This window comes from Neophocaena asiaeorientalis, unplaced genomic scaffold (assembly GCF_003031525.2).
Source record: "Neophocaena asiaeorientalis asiaeorientalis breed wild unplaced genomic scaffold, Neophocaena_asiaeorientalis_V1.1 scaffold100, whole genome shotgun sequence".
NCBI classification, from domain to species: Eukaryota; Metazoa; Chordata; class Mammalia; order Artiodactyla; family Phocoenidae; genus Neophocaena; species Neophocaena asiaeorientalis.
The window spans coordinates 8814994-8836191 of NW_020173955.1; the positions used below are offsets into that span (position 1 = coordinate 8814994).

General features: G+C 34.1%; 1 protein-coding gene across 4 annotated transcripts in view; it reads left to right on the forward strand.

The window, feature by feature from the left end:
• Positions 1-21198, forward strand: part of RTN4 (reticulon 4) — a 66745-nt gene that overhangs the window by 27678 nt on the left and 17869 nt on the right. The window contains exon 1 of one of the 4 annotated variants that reach the window (XM_024752949.1): positions 6116-6392. The exons of the other annotated variants lie outside the window; for them this stretch is intronic. Within the exon in view, the coding sequence (XP_024608717.1) occupies positions 6359-6392 (34 nt within the window). The 5' untranslated portion in view covers positions 6116-6358. Of the gene's footprint in view, positions 1-6115; positions 6393-21198 lie in introns of those variants that run through there. 4 annotated transcript variants of the gene reach the window in all.

Below are 21198 nucleotides of genomic sequence, written 5' to 3' on the forward strand. Positions count from 1 at the left end.
TTCTGCTGTGTGATTATTTAATGTTTAGTGTTCCTTGGTATTGGATATATTATAATTTAATCAGTTCTCTAGGATCCTTAGATTGTCTCCAGTTTTTTAAATTTATAAATAATGCTATTATTTATAACCTCTTTATGTTTAAATATGTTGTACATATCTCCAAATTACTCTTTTCCATAAATTACTAGAAATAAAACCCTAGGAAATGGGTATGTACATTTTTAAGCGTTTTGACAAAAATTGGCTGTCAGAAAACTTGTACTAATTTTTAAAAATTTTTTATTGGAATATAGTTGCTTTACAATGTTGTGTTAGTTTCTGCTGTACAGCAAAGTGAATCACCTATACGTATACATATATCCCCTCTTTTTTTGGATTTCCTTCCCATTTAGGTCACCACAAAGCACTGAGTAGAGTTCCCTGTGCTATACAGTAGGTTCTCATTAGTTATCTATTTTTTACATAGTAGTGTATATATTGTCAATCCCGATCTCCCAATTCATCCCACCCACCCCCTTCCCCCTTAGTAGCCTTACGTTTGTTCTCTATGTCTGTGTCTCTGTTTCTGCTTTGCAAATAAGTTCATCTGTATCATTTTTCTAGATTCCACATAAAAGCTAATGATGTTTGTTTTTCTCTTTCTGACTTCACTTTGTATGACAGTCTCTAGGTCCATCCATGTCTGTACAAATGGCACAATTTTGTTCCTTTTATGGCTGAGTAATATTCCATTGTATATATGTACCACATCTTTCTTTATCCATTCCTCTGTTGATGGACATTTAGGTTGCTTCCATGTCCTGGCTATTGTAAATAGTGTTGCAATGAACATTTGGGTGCATGTATCTTTTTGAACTAGTTTTCTCCGTTATATGCCCAGGAGTGAGATTGCTGGATCATATGACAGTTCTATATTTAGTTTTTTAAGGAACCTCCATATTGTTCTCCGTGGTGGCTGTATCAATTTACATTCCCCCCAACAGTGTAGGAGGGTGCCCTTTTCTCCACACCCTCTCCAGCATTTGTTTATAGACTTTTTGATGATGGCTATTCTGACTGGTGTGAGGTAATACCTCATTGTAGTTTTGATTTGCATTTCTCTAATAATGACATTGAGCATCTTTTCATGTGCTTTTTGGCAATCTGTATATCTTCTTTGGAGAAATATCTATTTAGATCTGCCCACTTTTTGATTGGGTTTTTTTTTTTTGATATTGAGCTGCATGATCTCTTTGTATATTTTGCAGATTAATCCTTTGTCACAACTTGTACTAATTTTTACCCTTCTAATGGAGTAAGACAACAACCCATTTCTCTATTGATCACCAACAATTAGTATTATTTATTAATATTGTTTTTTTAATCAGAAAATTTTGATAGCTAAGGACTTATACATTATACAAAATTCAAAAAGTACTATTACAATAAGTCTTCTTCCTGTCTTAACTAAGCTGCCTAGTGCTCCTTCCTAGAGTCATTTACTAGACTTCTCATGTATCCTTCCAGACATTGTATACCTGTCTTTTTTTTTTTAAAAAAAAGAAACCTTTACCAGTTTGATAGGTTAAAGTAGTTATCTTGCTGTTTCGATCTTTGATTATTAGTGAAGGTGAGCATGTTCCACATATTTATTGGCTATTTGTATTTCTTTTGTGAATTGCCTGTTCATACCCTTTGCCCATTTTAAAATTTAGAATCGCCTCTTTCTGATTTTAATGAGAGTTCTTTATATAGAGTGGATGCAAATCCTTGTCATGTTACAGTTTTCCCTTAGTTTTCTAAATAATTTTTATTTTACTTTACATTTTGGTGGATATTTTCAGTTTTCACCTGGGAAAATTTATAACTTAATTTATTTACTAATTTATAGTTTCATTTTTATGTTTAATTCTGATCTGTTCAAAATTGATTTTGAATTCTGGTCAGAGATCATTTTATCCCACATGCCTTTCTGGTGTTGGAGTTGTTTTCCTATCCCCATCACACTCTGATAGTCCCCTAGTACCAGGCAACAATCCTAAGGAAGAGCCAGAAAATTGAGAACAATTTTAGCCAGGTTGAATGCTTTGGGTTGGACAGTCAACGGTACTATGGGTGTTGGTGCCATCTAGTGTTGTAGATAGAAAACGATGTCTGTGGAATGCTCTGCAATTGACCATATGGAAATTCAGTTGGGCCGAGAAATTTAGTGAGTTGTGGATATTTGCTTCACAGTAACAAATGACTTTGAAAATGACTTTATAAAAGGATTTTGAAACATTGTACTGAATCAAACAAATGCTTGAATCATGCTATGATAAACATTATGAAATGACCTTAAAGATTCCCCCAAACATGTTTTAAAAGATCTGTTCAAAACCCAATGACTATTAAATTTTTAAATTCCAGGTTTAAAAATGCTTTGGATCTTTTGGATTATCTGTGTATTTATTTTAGATTATAATATAAGAAATCAACATTTATTTAGTTCTCATTGAATAGTATCACTTTCAGTTTCTTTCTGTATAATTTTTAGTATGTATTTTTATCAGCTTATATGGAATTGTTTATAGACCTTAAAATGCTCATTATATTTTGGTTATTTTTTAACTTGTCATTCATTTTCTAGACTAAAGTCTTTGTTCATGTCTTAAGGTTCAATTCAGTAGTTAGTGCTGAAGTGCTGTAATTTAGTCCATAGAGGGCATTACGTTACAGCATATGGTATTAAAAAGCATTATTTAATATCTTTCAGTAATGGGACATATGTTTAGTTTTATACTTTTGTATAGTTCAGAATAATTAAATTTTGAAGTAAGTTTAAAACTACTGTGTAGCTGTAATTTTTTTTTTTTATTAAAATGTCCTGTTGTCTGTTGCTGGAAAGTAGAAATAATTTTTTTAGCGATCAAGAATTGTATACAAGCAACCCCCAGTTTAGAGAGTAGCACTTTCAATCCAAATGACCACCTCTTTCTCACCTTATTTGCCTTCATTTCTAAACATTGTAAAGCAAACAAAGCAAAACAAAAACTTGAGTTTTTCTGGGGTTCAGCATTAGAGGAAGGAAAGAAATGGAAAAAGGAATATCTTGGGAGAGCTGGCCTGGGAGGTCTTAGAGTTTACATATTGTTGCCTATTCCAAAATACAGTCCTCTACTGTTTGAAATCCTGCCACTTAGGTACAAGACACACACACACACACACACACACACACGTTTATGAGAGTGTTATAGAGAAAGGAGTTTTTTTTTCTTTAGTAGGACTTATTTTAATCATATAATTTTACTTTTAATGAGGTAAGTGCACGAAGAAAATGAGAGTTTTGATCTGAGATATGAAGAGAAGAGAAATGTAGAGAGTGTAGGTAATTTTAGAGCATGGGTACTGTTTGGAAAGGAGTTAGAGGTGTGTTTGGGGTGGTTTTGGTCATTGGTTTTTGTCATGCTTTGGGGAGGTACTGGGTTTATGGACATTGAGGAATGAGAAGTTGCCGATCATGAACTCAGAACAGGCGATTTCAAAAGTTCAGTATAAGGCTGATTTTGAGTTTAGGAAGAGAAGAATTCCCCCCTTCCCTACCCCCATGCACAATATGCAGTAGGACTTAGAATTCAGACAGCACTTTTATTTGCTTGTATTATAAATAAAGGAATCTTCTGTGCTCCTCTCCTTTGGAAGCCTTTACTTTTAAGGGAAAATAAGTTCCTATCCCAAATAATCAATGTGGTATATATATCTGCTCTATTTGAAAATTGTCCTTGAAATAATTTTTCATTTTTAAACAAAATGTTAAATATTTGGAGGAAAACAAATAAGTTTTTAACAGATTTATGTTCTCTATTTGCCTGTTATCTTGGGATTTAATATGGAATAGGACCTGTAATCTACCCATATAAAATTTTTTCTCAGCTGGAGGAGAATAGAACTACAGTAACAAAGCACAGTAATATATGTGTGTGTGTGTGTGTGTGTGTGTGTGTGGGTGGGTGTGTGTGTGTGTGTGGGTGTGTGGGTGTGTGGTGGGGCGCTTCTTTTTAAAGAGGGTATTGGGTTATTGCCTAGAATTGAATGGCTTAATATATGCACTTTCTTAGATATGATTTACAGGCTTTATTTCCTTGTGGTTTAATGGTTAAAAATTTTAGCATAATAATAGTAAATAGCTAGCTCTTACTTAGGGCCACTTTTTATCAGGCACTGTCCTAAGGCCTTTTGCATACACAAACTCATTTGATCCTCTCATCACAATAAGCCTCGCCCAGTGGCTTTACATTTTTAACAGATTGGTCTCATCAGATTTTCAAATTTAAGCTCTTTTTCCTTAGGTTACCAAACTTAAAACAACTCTAGTTTTAAAACTTTCTAAGAAAGAAATGGGCAAAATGTAAATTGATTTATCTTAGTTAGTTTTCTCTGTAAACTTAATAGCCTAAATTGCAAAGATCATAAAAGCTAAAGAATTAGATATTACTATGTAAGGTCTAATTTCAGGGCTCCTATTTTGACCTCTTAATCTGCCAGGGGAGCTATTAAGTATGTTTAACATTTAGATGAATGGGTGTTATTATATGTTCTTGCTCTCTCAGATGATTTTTAAAAATTGTTACACCAAGTCAAGTACTGGAAGATGTGAATAAAATGAATGGTAAATACCCTTTTTCTCAAGAAATCTTTTTTCCCCCCTACTATTAGTGTAGTAATCTCTGACTTCAAAACTGTTTGGGCGATGTTTTTGAGTGCGTTATTCTAATGCTAAAGTATTTATTGGCCTTCAGTCTTAAGGGATTCATTATTAGAAAATACTATTTTGAAAATATTATGTAGTTAATGAATAGTTTGGGATTTCTAACTATTGCATGAAGAGGCCAGAGATTTTCAGCTATGATATGACTTGGTGACAAGTGTTCTCAAATATCACATTATACAAGGGTTCAGTGAATAAAGTTTAAAGTTAAATATTAACTTCTGAGCTGAGAATACTAGACTCTCTTTAAAAATTGCTTTGCTTTATTTATGTTTGGAGTTAGAGAGGCAGGGAGGAAAAGAACTGAGTTCTTGATATTCAGGCCACTTCTGATTTGAAGAATTTTGCAGGGTTTTGCAGCCAACACAGTTTTACAGCAAGTTCCAAAAAATATCATACCTATTTCAATGTAGCTATATAGTCTTCTGAAGTATGTAGTTTCGTACATAGGCTCCATATCTTATAATGCTTCAGCATATCTCACATTTAAAAATATTTTCGCTGATTTGTCATTATATGTTGCCTTTTCTGCTAAGTCAAATGATAATATCAGTTAAAACAGTTGTGAGACGTTAGTAAAGACGTAATATTCTGCACTGGAACGAATGCCAATTTTATAAAGTTGAACAAAAATTTCAGAAATTTCTTATATAGATTTGTTTTTGTTTTATCAGTAAAATTTTAGTTTGGTCTTATGTCACTTTCCCAAAGCAAATGTGGTATAATTAGCACCTGAATATTTCTCCTCAAGCAAAGAGTCTATTAATAGTACCTGCAGTGGTGTCTAATAGATATTTATTGAAAGATCGATTTGGAGCAGGTGGTAATTAAGAATAAGTATATATTTGCAAGTCTCTGGATTTCTGTAGTTGCAAAAGAAGGAAAAGATAGCATTACCTGAGAAATATGAGATTGCTGAAATTAAGTAAAAACTTTTTTCTATTTAAGTAACATATTCAGTAAACATTAATAATTTGACTTTGTGATTCTCCTGTCACACCCTCATAAGGGTGCAAAATGCTGATAATTTAAGAGAAAGTAAGAAGAGACTCGCATTTCCCAGGCTTGAAATTTAAGCTGTTACCCTTCTTTGGGTCAGTCCATTTTTATCTTATCAGGTAACCATTGATTTTAAAGTTTTAAATGAAGCTGGAAACCAGCAGCATAATTCCCCTATCTGTCAAAATATAAATAAATAAAAATAAAACAAAATAAGGTTATAAAAAACTGTACATGGCTTTAAGTACATTTCAAATATATTCAGTGGTTTACTCTGCCAGAATAACAACCCTCTTTTCTTTCTTTTCTTTTGGTGGCCTTCCCCTCCCCCTGCAAAAGTAGCTCCATTTGGTGTGAGCAACAAGCAAAAGACTAGAACAATAAACAGATAGAGGAAGGCGGTAGTGCCTGAGTATTAGTAGCCTAGTTACAGATTGCACTGCGTCAGACTGTTCCACACCCAGAAGGCGTCAGGTGACTTCAGTCCTGCTGCAGTTGTGCAGCAGAGGAGACTGCAGATACGGTTGAGGAAACGGATATTTCATGTCTCAGGGGGTAGATTTTTGCAGTTACAGCTTTTCTGTTGGTATGCATAATTGATAATTGCATCTGTAGGGCAGATCGTGACAAGAGATGGACGGTCAGAAGAAAACTTGGAAGGACAAGGGTATATCTGCTTTTTAATCTTTTATTCATTTTTTAATGTGACCAGTAATATATATTTCTATGAATAAGCTTTGCAATTTAGATATATTTTGGATTGAAAATGAAGCCTATGAAGGGTTTAAGTGTAAAGGATTAAAACAGCTATTTCAAATGGGTTTTTGCAGTTCGTTATGTATGAGAAAATGTCACGCTCTTCTGCTTCACTGGCATTTGATTTAGTCTTTGCAGTCCTATCGTTGATTAGGTTCTATTCTTTAATCTTGCAGGTTGTGAACAATATAGTTTTAACATAATTTCATTTGGTCACTTTGGTGTGATAAATCTACATAGCCATGTTTGTATTCCATAATGACATATTTTCTGTGACTAAGTTTTTTTTGTTTTTTAAATCTGACTTGGTGTAGTTGAAATTCTATCCAAAGGTTTGTAGATAGCAAGATCCTGTGTTTGCAGTAAGCCTGTTTTCTTCTTTGGAAATATTATTGAACCTTTAAAGTTATTACCAGTCACCTTTTAATTAGATTATAATTTTGTATATCTTAAAATGGTTAAAATGTATACACAGTAGTTTTAAATGTGTGTCCATATTTAAGTCACTAACCTTTGTCCTTGTAATAACCAATCAGTGATCTTGATCCCCTTTCCTCCCCCTTGAAAGCCCAGATCCTTTCAAGTCTCAGTGGATTGGGGTTGTGTAAGAATTTAAGCTTGTAAGTGTAATGAATATTTTTAAAGTATTTTATTATGTAGATGGTTAAATGTGCCATTTTAAGAAAAAGGGAAGGTGGGTGGGCTGTGTATCTGACCTTATAATAAATTGTCTTAGAAATTATTAGAGCTATTTTTTTTAACATCTTTATTGGAGTATAATTGCTTTACAATGGTGTGTTAGTTTCTGCTTTATAACAAAGTGAATCAGTTATACATATGTTCCCATATTAGAGCTATTTTTAAGTAGTCCACTTAGACATTCCACACAAGCAATTTGTTTTTCTGGCCACATTCAAGTTTTATAATTAAAAAAAAAATTTCTACAGCAGAATTATTAGCAGGATTGGTGATAATGTTTCTAAAAGCAATATGTGGAGCTAATTACAGGAACCTTTACAACATCCTTTTAAAAATTGGTTCAATGAAGTATTGTGGGGAAAAGGTGAGCTTAAGATTGAGTTCATATTGAGACATTGGAAAGATCTTACAGTTAACACTTAACAGAAAATAATATAGCTTTGGAGTTTTACCTGTATGGTTTCTTTACATGTGAATTTAATGAACAGAGGGATTTTTATTTCTTCATCCTTCTGACCATTAGCATTACAAAGGGAAAGTAAATTGCTATATTAGTTTTTGATAAGTAAAACTGATAGTAGTGATAACAATACAATAAATCCAGACTTTAAAAATAGGTGAAAAATCACATCAGGGCCTACTCAGCAACTATTAAGGCTCTGTATTAATAATTTGAGTCTTAGACCATTTAATAGCATCTTAAGTTCTTTATTTGCTAAACTAATTTAGGAATATTTTGAGATTGGAGAAATTAAGTTCCAGTATAGTCCATATTATTATACCAGACGTTTATTTTGATTATTTTTAGGTACTAAGTATAAAATCAAATTTACTCTTGAATGTCTGTCTCTGGGGAGCCTCATTTTGTATGTAAGTGGAATGGCCTGATATTTTTTTAGTGTTTGGCTTTTTTGCTTGGGAAGACTAACTTTACCTATTGTTCTGGTTCATTGCTTAAGTTATATTTTAGTATTTATCAGCAGCTAATTTTAACGTTGCAGATTAGAGGTTATGACTTAAATGGAAATCCGTGAGAAGCTGAAACTGCCAGGGAGTGAGTTTTTCCTCATTTTATGAAAAGTGTGGCGATAGAGGAAAGAATCTAAGCTTTCTAGGTATATTAAAAAACAAACTTAAGCCCATGTATTATTCTACTCTTTTGCCACCCTTGTTCCTTCCTTAAGTCCCATGGTTGAAACACATCCAGTTGGTACATCTGATTATGGTAACGTGTAAGGGTATAAAGAAGTGAGAGATACTCTGATTTCCGTGTTTTAAAAAGTTTTTTTTTAGCTTATTAACTAGTATTTAAGACATTTATCTTGCAGGCTAAGACCAAAATTAATAACTTATATTTTATACATTTTTCATCTTGGATTTTCTATTGTTCTTAGCGGGATACTTACAACAAATGAAATCTATGAAGTACTTGATTATTGGGGTTAAAATGGAAAGCATTGATTAAGACAGTCAAAAGATTTTCAAGAGCTTAAAATAGAAGGAATTGGGTAGGTTTGGGGGTTTGGGTGGGGTGGGAGAATGATTTAACCACTAAACAAGGTGTAATTTAGACAGTGAATAGAGCTTTCTGGGTAGAACAGAATATTTATAGGATAGTAGTTGAAAGATAAGATTGGTATAAGTAAAGAATGTAGAAGACTTGTAAGATCTAGGTCAGGTTTCCTCAAACTTCCCTGAAGAGGAGAATTACCTAGTGCTTCTTTATTTTTATATGATTCCTGTGACCCTATTCAGATCTACCACATGAAAATTTATAGGGGAAAGGCATGTCGATACATTAAGCACCTTGACAAAGGGTTGTGTTAATATTAGGCAAATGTAGGAAACACCAACCTAGTTTTTAAAGTTTCTGTTCTCGTATGTTTTGATTTTGGCCAGAGTGAGAATCTTACCGTTTTTGGTCTTCAGTTTCCTCTTCTGCATGATTTCTAGTGTTCCAATTTTGATGTTCTCTGGTTTTATGAAAAGATACCCTGGGTCAGATTGCAGAAGACATTGACTTTTGGATTTTATCATAAAGGAAATAAAGAGCCTTTGGAAGTTTTAAAGTAGGGAGTGGTAAAATGACAGCAGGTTTGAAAGACTGTTTTGGAGTGCTATATAAGATAAATTGGAGAAGAACTTAGAAGCAGAACAGGATGACTGTATTTGTGCCTAGATGTGCCTGAACTTGGCCTGAAGTAGGAATGAAAAGGAGGTGGCAGGTTTGAGAAACTTAGAAAGGAATACTTGATATTTGACATAGATTTGTGGGACTAGGGTGAGGGAGGGACTCAAAGGACAACATGAAATTTCAGTCAGAGTGCAACCTTGGCCATGCTAGTGCTTTAGTGTCAGTAGAAATAGACTAAAGTAGGTAGAAATGATGCAGAGTTCTGTTTTGGAAACTTCAAATTTGAAGCTCAGAGAAATGACAGGCTTAATGATGAATGCAGAATTGGGAATTGAATGCAAAGTGAGACAGATGAATACTGTGAGGAAATTTGCATAGAAAGAACAGAAGAGGCTTCCCTGGTGGCGCAGTGGTTGAGAGTCCGCCTGCTGATGCAGGGGACACGGGTTCGTGCCCCGGTGCGGGAAGATCCCACATGCCGCGGAGCGGCTGGGCCTGTGAGCCATGGCCGCTGAGCCTGCGCGTCCGGAGCCTGTGCTCCTCAACGGGAGAAGCCACAACAGCGAGAGGCCCGCGTAAAGCAAAAAAAAAAAAAAAGAAAAAAAAAAGAACAGAAGATTAAGGAAGGAGAGCCTAAAACCTATATTGTGGGGACATGGAGCACAAGAAGTTATAGTCGGAGCAGTAAAAGCAGCAGGTTAGGGCTGGTTTCCTGATATTAGGGAGGGAGAGATTTTTCAAGAGGGAATGGATGGTTAAATACTAGAGAGAAGCCATTTAATGTGAAGATTGAGAAATGATTGTGGACCCTATTGAATTTTAGGAATATGTACGACACTACCCATTATTAGTAGTGTTTTTGGGACTTGGCAGTTAACATACTGTAGGTGACCTTTGAGAGGAGTTTGTGTAGGATGGGGACAGAAATGTTTCTAGCATTAAAATTCAGTTTGATTATACGGCAAGACAGAAACTGACTTTGGACCATTTCTGGATCATACTTCTTGCAGAGGTTCTTGTAGGGCTCCCTTATCTTTACTTTTGCTAAGTCACTTTCAATTTCTTTCAAAGCTTAAGGTTACTGAGTATATGGGTAAAGGTGTACGCTCATACTGACATTCAGGTAGAGAGGAGAAAGGGGTCTTGGCTGCTTGAAATAAATGTCCCTGGGAATCCCCCCCCCCCCAAAAAAAATCCTGAGAAGGGAACTTGGGTGTTAATCAATTGCGAGACCTATTGATTGGAGGAAGCCTCCTGCTTTTCAGTTCTAAACATAGTTGAAACCCAGCGTTTAATCATTTCATTAGATATTTCTTCTGGATCTTGGTTTAGTAGTGCAACACTGTGTGTGTGTATATATGTGTGTATGTTGTAGAAAATTTAGAAGGTCTGTGGAAGAATAAAACCATCACTTCACAGAGTGGTTTTGGTGTGTATTTCTAACGGTGTGTGTATGTGTTGGGGTTACGTATGGTACATTTTGTTCCATAATCATTTTTCTCACACTAAATGGGGAAATACCTTTCATTTAGAAATATTCTACATTGTTTTAATGGGTGTAGTATTCTAAGTATGTACTGTTAATCCCTTATAGTTAAATATTCAAGTTATTCCTACATTTTTTGCAAACATGAAGAATGCTAAAATGAATATAATTGAATATAAATTATTGCTCTTATAATTATTTCCAAATTGCTGGGTTATAGTATTTAGGCTTTTGGTTCATGTTGCAGAACTTCCCTTCAGAAAGATACAAATTATTTTGAGTAATGTATAGGAGTGTCTGTCCTGAAACCTTGGCCAAGATTAAGTACTACATACGCATTTCTGATGGTTTTAACTCTTTCTAAGATAGCTGTTTTGTCAGTTTTAAGTAAATTACTTAATGAGAACCAGATTTAAATTGAAAAAGAGTAAATTGGTAATTTTTTCCTCCTATATATGGTTTAAAGTCTTGCATGGATAAGTAGTGAGAGCAATGGAAATATCTTCTCAGTTTTCTTTATTTACCCAAATCCGGGTACTCTTAATTCCTTGTCAGAACTTCTAACTGGTTTTTCCACTAAATCCTATATGTTAAGCCAAATTAATCTTCCTAAAGTATGGCTCTAATCATAGCACTTAAGGGGTTTTCCTTTACTTTTCAAATTAAGTTCATACTATCCTGGACTTTTAAGAGGCATTCCATGGTCTAATCCTAGCCTTTATAATCCCATCTACCATTACTCTGTCTCCAGCCACATTGAAGGACTTGTTTCCTAAACATGCCTGTTCTTTGCATTTGCTTGTGTTTTTCTCTCTGTCTAAAATCCCCCTTCCCATTTCATTTTGCCCAAGTCTTGTCAGAAGCCCAATCCTTCCTGAAGTATTCACCTTCCAGGTGGAGGGAATCCAGTATTCCTCAGAACTCCTATCTCTTGGTTTTCATTTTGTGCCTTCTGTTACAGTTATATATCTATATATATTACAGTTATATATAACTAATATATATGTATATAATACATGTAATATATATATATGTAATTAAAAATATATTATATATATATAAATAAATATTGGCTTTTTTTCCTAGTCTGTAAATTCCTTGAAGGCAGCAAAAGAAACAGTGGTGGCCTTATCACTGGGTCTCCTCATTGACTCCGCACAGCTTTTCAACAAAGTGACAGGATGAGAACTTTGATGTTCAGCCAGGTTTACTCCTGGCCTGAGCCTTATACATCCATTCTTGGGAATTTTTAAAAATGGTTTTTCAAATGGGAGAAATAAAAGGGATCCCCTACCTTACCCCTTTTTTAAAGGAGCAATTAATTAACTTAAGCAACATCCGTAAATCCCGGATTTTTAGATCATACCCACAAGCAAGACATCTTAATAGTCACTTATTCTTGTTTTATGGGTAAGGAAACCAAGAAAACTAAAGAGATTAAATTATTTGTTCAGGACTAGACAGCTAGTGGCATAGGGTCATTATCATGGATAATGCTCATTTATGTTACTGGATGTGTATTTATGTGTATGTAATGTATATGTTTAAATTTGCCTCATTGCTTTCAAACTTTTTAATCCAATCACCTTTTAGGCATTTATGTAAGGTATTGCTAGACACTAAAATACTGTTTGTCTCTCCTCAATACCACGATCTTATATTTATTCTAGGTAGCTCAAAGCAATTTAAGATTAAAAAATTATTAAATGTTAATGATACTTCTGCAAGTCTATTGTTAAGAGTTGGCAATTGAGACAGATTTAGGAATTACTACTCTCAGATTACAGATTTGCCAAAATTCTGATTTTCCATAAGAATAGCTGTTGCTAGTGTATAGTTGTTGTATATACTCATTTGTGTATTTTTTCCACTTAAATAATCTAAAATTAAAATAGATTATCCTGGTCAGTGATGTGAATACTTTACCTTATTTCATTATCTGTATTATTAGCTATTTATTCATTGAGCATTTATACTGAGTGTGTGCCATAGGTGTGTAAGGTTATAGAAGTATAACTATAACTAGTTTACCTACTAGTGAAGTTGATTCTTTTTTTAAACTAGTAATTTGCTCAGACTTTTCCCCCTATTCCAGTTTATTAAGCTTTTCAGGTTTATAGAGTTATGGAACGTATGTTTTCCATTTAGTTTTTATTAGTAGAAAACAGGATTTTGGCAGCAATTTCCTATTTCTAAGGTTTGGTGCCTATTTCTTGTAATGTGTGTATGCCAACAAGAAGTAAAGTTGGAAGTGGGAAGTTAGAATTATTTTCTGCTGTATTTTTTGTCATCTTCTAATAAAGCTGGAAATGGAATGTGGGATTAAAGGAAGTGTTGAAAACAACATGAACTAATTAATTAAATTAATTGTTGTGGTGGTTATTGAACCTCACTGTTTTCAGTCTCAGAGAAATTTGGATTTTCCTAAGAAGGCAGCAACAATCATAGGTAGTTTTACCTTCCTTCAGTATATTAAGACATTTTCTACTTGAGGGTACTTAATATAAGAGAAACAAGCACTTAAAGTAAGCTCAAATTTCATGGCAAATAATGGAGGGAAAAAGATTTTGTTAAGACTTGAAACATAAAACCAACAGTTATGAAAATAAGTTTTAGTTTATTTTTAACAAAATTTAGGTTGTAATCATAGCTGTGCATAAGTCTTAGAATGAACAGAGATGAATCAAGATTTTGGGCTTTTTGGTGTGTATTTTTTACTACAAAATTGGTAGCACAACATGATATTTTTGTGGTTGAATTTTCACAGTGGATCACATGTAATGTCCTTTTACAAAAATGTTCAAGGGTTTTAATGACTTTCCTCGTGGCTTCTCTTAATCTTTTGAGGTCAGATATTCTGTTTTGAAGTGCCTATTGGACAATCTCTTTTGGAGTAATTCTCCAACATCACTCAAAACATTAACCGTACAAAATGCTACATTATTAGGAAGATCTGCAGTTTTGTGTTGTGGTTGATTTGTGTTGTCTTATCTATTAATATCTATCTATCTGTAGCTATTTATAGTTTTAATTTATTTTTTTCAGAGAGAGGGACAATTTAGATGGCTTCTAGGAACCACGACTTGCAATTTGAACAGAACATGATTTACTCCTATTACTGAATCTATGTTACTGGAATTTACTGGTCTGTGTATATAACTCTGCTCATGGTGTTAGTTAATTACTTCTCTCTTTAAATTGGGGTTGAAACACTATTTGGAATCCTCAAGTAGGGTAAAAAGCAAACTTGAGTACTGATAAATTCCTTTAAATACAAAATATGTGGTATGATGGAAAGAGTGAGACCTTCACAGTCAGACCTGAATTTTAATCAGTAACCCTGCACAATTTATTTAATAATACCTCTGAGCCTTGATTGCCTTATGTATAAAGTGCAGATAATAAACACTTTATAGAGTTGTTGTGATTAGTGATAATGTATATAAAGTACTTGCACAGTTCCTTGCTCAGAATAGGGGATTACTAAATTTTTATAGAAAGGGCAAATATAGAATTTATACTAGTTTTATGTAAAATGTTTCTTCCTTAGATGTGTGGTTGTTGAAATGGACAACATACAGTAAAGTTGTCAGAAGTAAAACAGGGAAGCTTTAGTGATGAAAGAGACAAGGACCTGAAATTGTATCTTTTAAAAACTCTAGCTACAGGATGAGGAGAGATGGCCAAGAGAGATGCTGGTTTGCCAAGTATTTGGTTGAGATACTTTGTAGCAATACTAGGTATCCTTCAACCTGAAACTTGCTAACTGAAACCAAGTTAGCAGTGCTTTCAGAGAAAGTTGAACTCACCTTTTAAAAAATCAGAGCTTAGTTAAGCATCGTATTTAATATTTGATTGCCCTGCTTGACTGTACCTCTTCAGACATTACTTTTATTTAGTGTGTTTAATTCATCAAGCATTTCCATGTGTGCAATCTCCATTCATTTTCAACTAACTTGTTAGGTGGCTATCATTTTTCTAATTTTACATGATGGTAACTAGAAGGAAGAAATAGGACTCAAGCTCCTCTTACCGTGTTTGCTGAAAGAGTTAAGCTCCCGCTCTGCACAGATATTTTTGTGGACCACCACCTGTCATTTTTTAGCCAAGTGAATGGTTATTATATGGAGATAAAATGCTTACTATGTGGTAATAAATGATCAACTCTGAATTCTAGTCACTTTTCCTGGCAATTGGGAAGAATTTGATTTAAGGATTGTGATTTCTAATAAATACATAATTATTTATTAATTTAAAGACCATGGTTGTGAAAAATAACAACTGAAAATTTAGTATCATTCTAATATTCATATGTTTATTTATTAACTTCCTTTTTAACTGCCTTTCTCATTCTTCATCTGACTTTATTAAAGAGAACTTAATATTTGCTTTTGCTTAGGAAGTAGGCATTTTACTGCTAGCTGTTCCTTGTTCTCCCAGTATTTTGGGGACCACCTAGTTCAATGTTTTTTTCCACCCAGACAAAAGATTTAAAAATTGAAACCTAACTTCAGGCTGTTCAAGGAAGAGCTACAGTAAGAATTTGATTTGAGGCAAAATGTAATTGGATGGCTCCTGCATGTAAGGCTGGCACTATTTTTAGCTATGACAGATGACAGTTAATGATTACCAGATGTAGGCAACTTGTCTTACTCTGCATTGGGCCAGAAGTGTTTCTTTTGAATAAGAGATGATAGTGTACTGAATTATTTTAAATGAAAATTTTAGTTTGATAAATTGCTACTGCTTAAAGCACTATCAAAATAAAGATTTTTCACATTTTCATTTGGAAAACAAAAGTGGGGAAGCACTGCAGGGAATAAATCACTTTTTTCTAAGTGACAAAAAATTGTTTAAATTGATCAAAATTATTTTAGTAATCCATAAGCATCCTCCATTGTTATAAGAGGAAAAAGCACTGTTAGATTAATTTCAGATCTTTAAAAGGATATTTCATGAACATTTTATTTAAGAATAAAGTTTACATCACAGTAGGTTGCCTTGCATGATTAACACTCCATTCTGCAGTGTAGAAGGAAACTTCAGGAATCATGAAGGTTTAAATTTTCCTTTACAAGCCCTTTGTCTTAATTTTGGTTTCTCAGAATAAAGAGGCCATTGAACTCTTCCTTCATAAACAAAACTAATAAAGTGATTACAGAGGAATCCAAAATTAGCATTTTAGTGACCCTATAGTTCTTATTTAAAGATGTCCTTTATTTTAATTTGAAAATATTACAGTCTTTAATTAGTCTTAGGAATAGAAACATTTTAATCTGATCACTATTCAGACAGTGCAGCAAATATTAATGAAGCAGGTAATGAGAATATAAAGATGAAATGCATTTAGCAGCCCTTCAGGGTCTAGTAAGGAGAGACAAGCCTGTAAAACAATATTTACTGTTTTATAAATTATCTGAAAGCATTGCTATTTGTTACTTAATAAGTGTGGATATCTGATGGTAGTTTAAATAAAACAAATGTTAAATCCAAAGCACAGAAACATTTTTTGAATAATTAGGATTAGTGCATGCTTTAAACTGGCATTAAGTGTGCATTCATTGTAATCAATTAGTAATATTTATTGAAGGTTTAGTTGGTTCAGGCTTTGTGCTCAGCTCTGGAGATGTGGTAGGTAGTAAGATAAAATGCTGTCTTCTGGAGCTTACAACCTAGCAGAGAAACATGTTTAAAATGACTTTTTTTTTTTAAATTAAGTGTACATACAACTCATTGACTTAGTATATTTATGGAATTGTGCAGCCATCACCATCATTTAATTTCAGAACATTTTCATTCCCCCCCGCCAAAAAAAAAACAATCTTAAACCCATCATCAGTCACTCGCCATCTCTCCTCCTCCCAGTTACTGGCAACCACAAATCTACTTTCTGCCTCTCTAGAACTGCCTATTCTAGACACTTCATGTAAACAGAACCATACAACTGTGTAACCTTTTGTGTTTGCCTTCTTTAACTTAGCATAATATTTTCAAGCCTCATCCATGCTGTAGCATGTTATCAGTACTTCATTCCTTTTTATTATCCAATAATATTCCATTGTATGAATATTTTGTTTATTCATTAGTTGATGGACGTTTGGGCTGTTTCCACTTTGGGTTATTATGAATAATGCTGCTGTGAACATTTGTGTACATAGATTTTTTTCTAGTCTTTTGGGTGGAAATTCCTAGGTGTGGAATTGCTGGGTCATATGGTAACTCTCTGTTTAACTTACTGAGGAATTGCCAAACAGTTTTTCACGGTGGCTGAATTTTACATTCCCATCAGCAATGTAAGAGGATTCCAATCATCATCACTCTTGCCAACATTTGTCATTGTCCATCTTTTTTACTTTAGCCATACTAGTGTGTCTGAAGTGGTATCTGATTGTGGTTTTGGTTTGCATTTCTCTGATGACTAATGACGTTGAGCATCTTTTCATTGCTTACTGACAATTTGTATGTATTCTTTGGAGAAATTAATATTCAAATCCTTTGCCCGTTTTTAATTGGTTTGTCTTTTTATTGTTGAGTTGTAAGAAGTTTTTTAAAATATATTCTGAATACAAGTCTTTTATCAGATATTTAATTTGTAAATATTTTCTCCCATTCTGTGGTTGAATTTTCACCTTGATAGTGTCCTTTAAAGCACAAAAGTTTTTAATTTATTGAGGTCAATTTATCTGGTTTTTTTTTTTTTAAACTGCTTCTGCTGTTGGTGACATATCTAAGAAACCATTGCCTAATCCAAAATCATGAAGATTTATACCTATTTTTTTCTTCTAAGTTTTGTACTTTAAACTCATTAGGTCTTTAATCCATTTTAAGTTAATTTTTGTATATGGTGTAACGTATGGGTGCAACTTGTCTTTTGCAGTTAGATATCCAGTTGTCCCAGCACCATTTGTTGAAAAAACTATTCTTTTCCCCATTGAATGTCTTGGCATCCTTGTCAAAATCAGTTGATCATAATGTAAATGTAATTTCTGGACTCTTCATTTTATTCCATAATCTATCTGTCCATCCTTTTGCAGCTACCAAACTGATTACTGTAGCTTTGTTGGAAGTTTTGAAAAGGGGAAGTGTGAATTCTCCAACTTTGTTGTTTTTCACAATTGTTTTTGGCTATTCTGGATCTCTTGCATTTCTATAGGAATTCTGCAACTGGTCTGTCAGTTTTGGCTAAAAGGCAGCTAGGATTTTGATAGAGATTGCTCTGTAGATCAATTACCATTTTAATAATAGTGCCTTTTAATCTATAAACGTGGGATGTCTTTCCATTTATTTGTCTTCTTTAATTTCTTTCAACAATATTTTGTAGTTTTCAGTTTCTGATATTTTGTAGTTTTCAGTTTCTGAGCCTTTCACTCTTTTTAAACTCTTTTTGATGCTATTGTAAATGGAATTATTTTCTTAATCCATTTTCAGATCGTTTGTTGCTAGTATAGAAATACAATTGATTTTTGTATATTGATTTTTTTTTTTTTTTAATTCTACAACCTTTCTGGACTTGTTCATTAGTTCTAGTAGTTTTTTGGTGGATTCCTTAGGATTTTCCACCTACAACATCATGTTATTTGCAAACAGATTGTTGCATTTCTTCCTTTACAATCTGCATATCTTTTATTTTTTTTCTTGACTAATTGCCCTGCCTCCATACCCCCAGGACAGTGTTGAATAGAAGTTGAAAGAGGGGATATCCTAGCCTAGTTCTTGGCCTTAGTGGGTGGGGACGCTTTCAGTCTTTCACCATTAAGTATGATGTTAGCTGTGGGTTTTTTGTAGATAACCTTTATCAGCTTGAGGACATTTCTTCCATTCCTATTCCTAGTTTGTCAGGTGTTTTTATAATGAAAGGGTCTTGGATTTTGTCAGATGCTTCTTCTGTGTCTAGTTGTGATGATCATGTGGGGTTTCGTCCTTGATTCTTTTAATATGGTGTATTATTGATTGGTTTTCATATGTGGAACCAACCTTGTATCCCTGTGATAAATACCACTTGGCCATGGTGTATAATCCTTTTTATGTGTTGCTAGATTCAGATTGCTAGTACTTTGTTGAGGATTATTTTGTCTGTATTCATAAGGAACCTTGGTCTGTAGTTTTCTTTTCTTGTGATGTGTCTGCCTGATTTTGGTATTAGGAATGAGCAAACATGTAAATTAACTAATGGATATAAATTTCTTGATGGATATTAGAAGCAATAGTATTTCAATATATTTCTCATAAAGGGTTTTAATAAAACTTTATGACTCCCTCCATTGAGAATCAACAATCCTGGATAAACTTAATCTTCCAAAGTTTTTTCATTTAAACCAATTTAAGGAATCTGAGACCTGAAATATTTGTGAGTGTCAATTAAGGTGGCTAGAAACTAATATTTTTTCATCCTTACAGCTTCACTAACAATTTCTTAAATTCCTTTACAAAAAAGGATTGAAATCCTTCTATACTTTGCACAATGACTGTGGTAACAGTATAGATTGCCTCTCAGACCTTCCTATTCTAGGAAATATTACTTTTGTCTTACGTGTGCCTATCAGTACCTAGTTGTCCTGTCTCTCTTGACTCTTTTTCCCTTTGTTCCTCCTCTGTGCTTTAAGGCTCCACCAGGGCATCCCTGGGGCTTATTTCCACAAGACTCTCATGGTTTCTGCTTTGAGAACTCTTGTATAGCTATTTACGTATTTTCATACAATATGTATCGACTTGTATACCAGATTTTCAGAGCTCTTCCATTTATTGAAAAGATCTCATTCTAGGAACCATTTAATAGGTGGAAAGGAAGCAGTAGGTTATAGTTTACTGTACTTTCATGCAGTTAGGTTTATATTAGGCTACAGTCACTGAATACTGCTGGATCATATACATGACTATTCCCATATCATCAACTTTGGGGAAATTGACTTTATTATACCCAAAGCACCAGAATTTTAACTTTCAGCTGTATGTACATATTAAGCTAGTAGGGAGGGTATTCTCTTCCCAATAGGAAAGCCTACTGGGAAAACCACACTCTTAACCAGATTCACATGGTTCTTAAAAGATGCTTTCAGGGCTTCCCTGGTGGCGCAGTGGTTGAGAGTCCGCCTGCCGAAAAAAAGATGCTTTCAACAGCTTGATTAATTATAGTTTTCTACTATGGAAACATACAGGTCAAGAATATTGGAATAGAGCTCTTTTCTCCTTTTTGGATTTAACTGTAGGTGAAGTATATATATTAAAATCTACGGGCTTCCCTGGTGGCGCAGTGGTTGAGAGTCCGCCTGCCGACGCAGGGGATATGGGTTCGTGCCCCGGTCTGGGAGGATCCCACATGCCGCGGAGCAGCTGGGCCCGTGAGCCATGGCCGCTGAGCCTGCGCGTTCGGAGCCTGTGCTCGCAATGCGAGAGGCCACAACAGTGAGAGGCCTGCGTACCGCAAAAAAAAAAAAAAATTTACAAGTTCCTTATCAATTAACCTATCTTGTTAATTTTACTTTCTTCTTGGCCTTTATGATTCATCTCACATGTAATAATTATCTGCTTATACTCTGCCTATTCATTATATGTGCAAATGTGTAACATTTTGAAGGACTTTAATGTGCTGGGCCTTTAATTTGGCACCATACATGAGTGTGAGCTTTATCAATAGGAAGCCTGTGTTAAAAATTCATGTTGTACCACTTATTAATTAAATCATTTGGGTCCAGTCATATAAGAGCTGGCTCTCACTTTCTTGTCTGAAAGCCTGCCTCATAGGGTTTTAAAAATTGAAAGAGGTAATGTCTACAGACAGTATTTGGTATAATTTAAGTGCCCAGTAAATGTTGACTCAGGAAATAAAGGGATATGTGGAGACTGTAGATCAGCAACCTGGAAAACATTTCTCAGGCCTAAAAAGTGTATAGCTTTACAGTCTTTTTTTGGCGCCTCTCATACTGTTGTCATAGTGACATAGTTCATGATCGCTTGAAAAATTATAGGAATATGAATTTGTTGTTTTCCTAAAGCTTTAATAATGTTTGACCAAAAAAGAAAGAGTTTCTAGGAAGGTGCATTTCAAAAAGACTGATATAAATAAAAATACTTAAGCCTCTCTCCCCCCAGTAAATCTAGATCGAGAAAGGAAGCAGATATTTCAAAATTTTATTTGGCACAGATAATACAGCATTAAATCTCACTAATTTGGACGCACTGACTAGGAATTTGAATGCAAGATTGATATGTATCTTTGTACTAACTGTGAATCATGTTAGTTTCTGTGAGTCTAGAGGAAGTAGATCCTCATCCAAAGTTATACAATGCAGAGCCAGTACTAGAATGTGGGTCTCTTGAGTCCCAGTCACTGATATTTCCTTGCACCATAGCCATCTATATAGAAATCATAGACTACTTATAAATAATTCTTATCTAGTC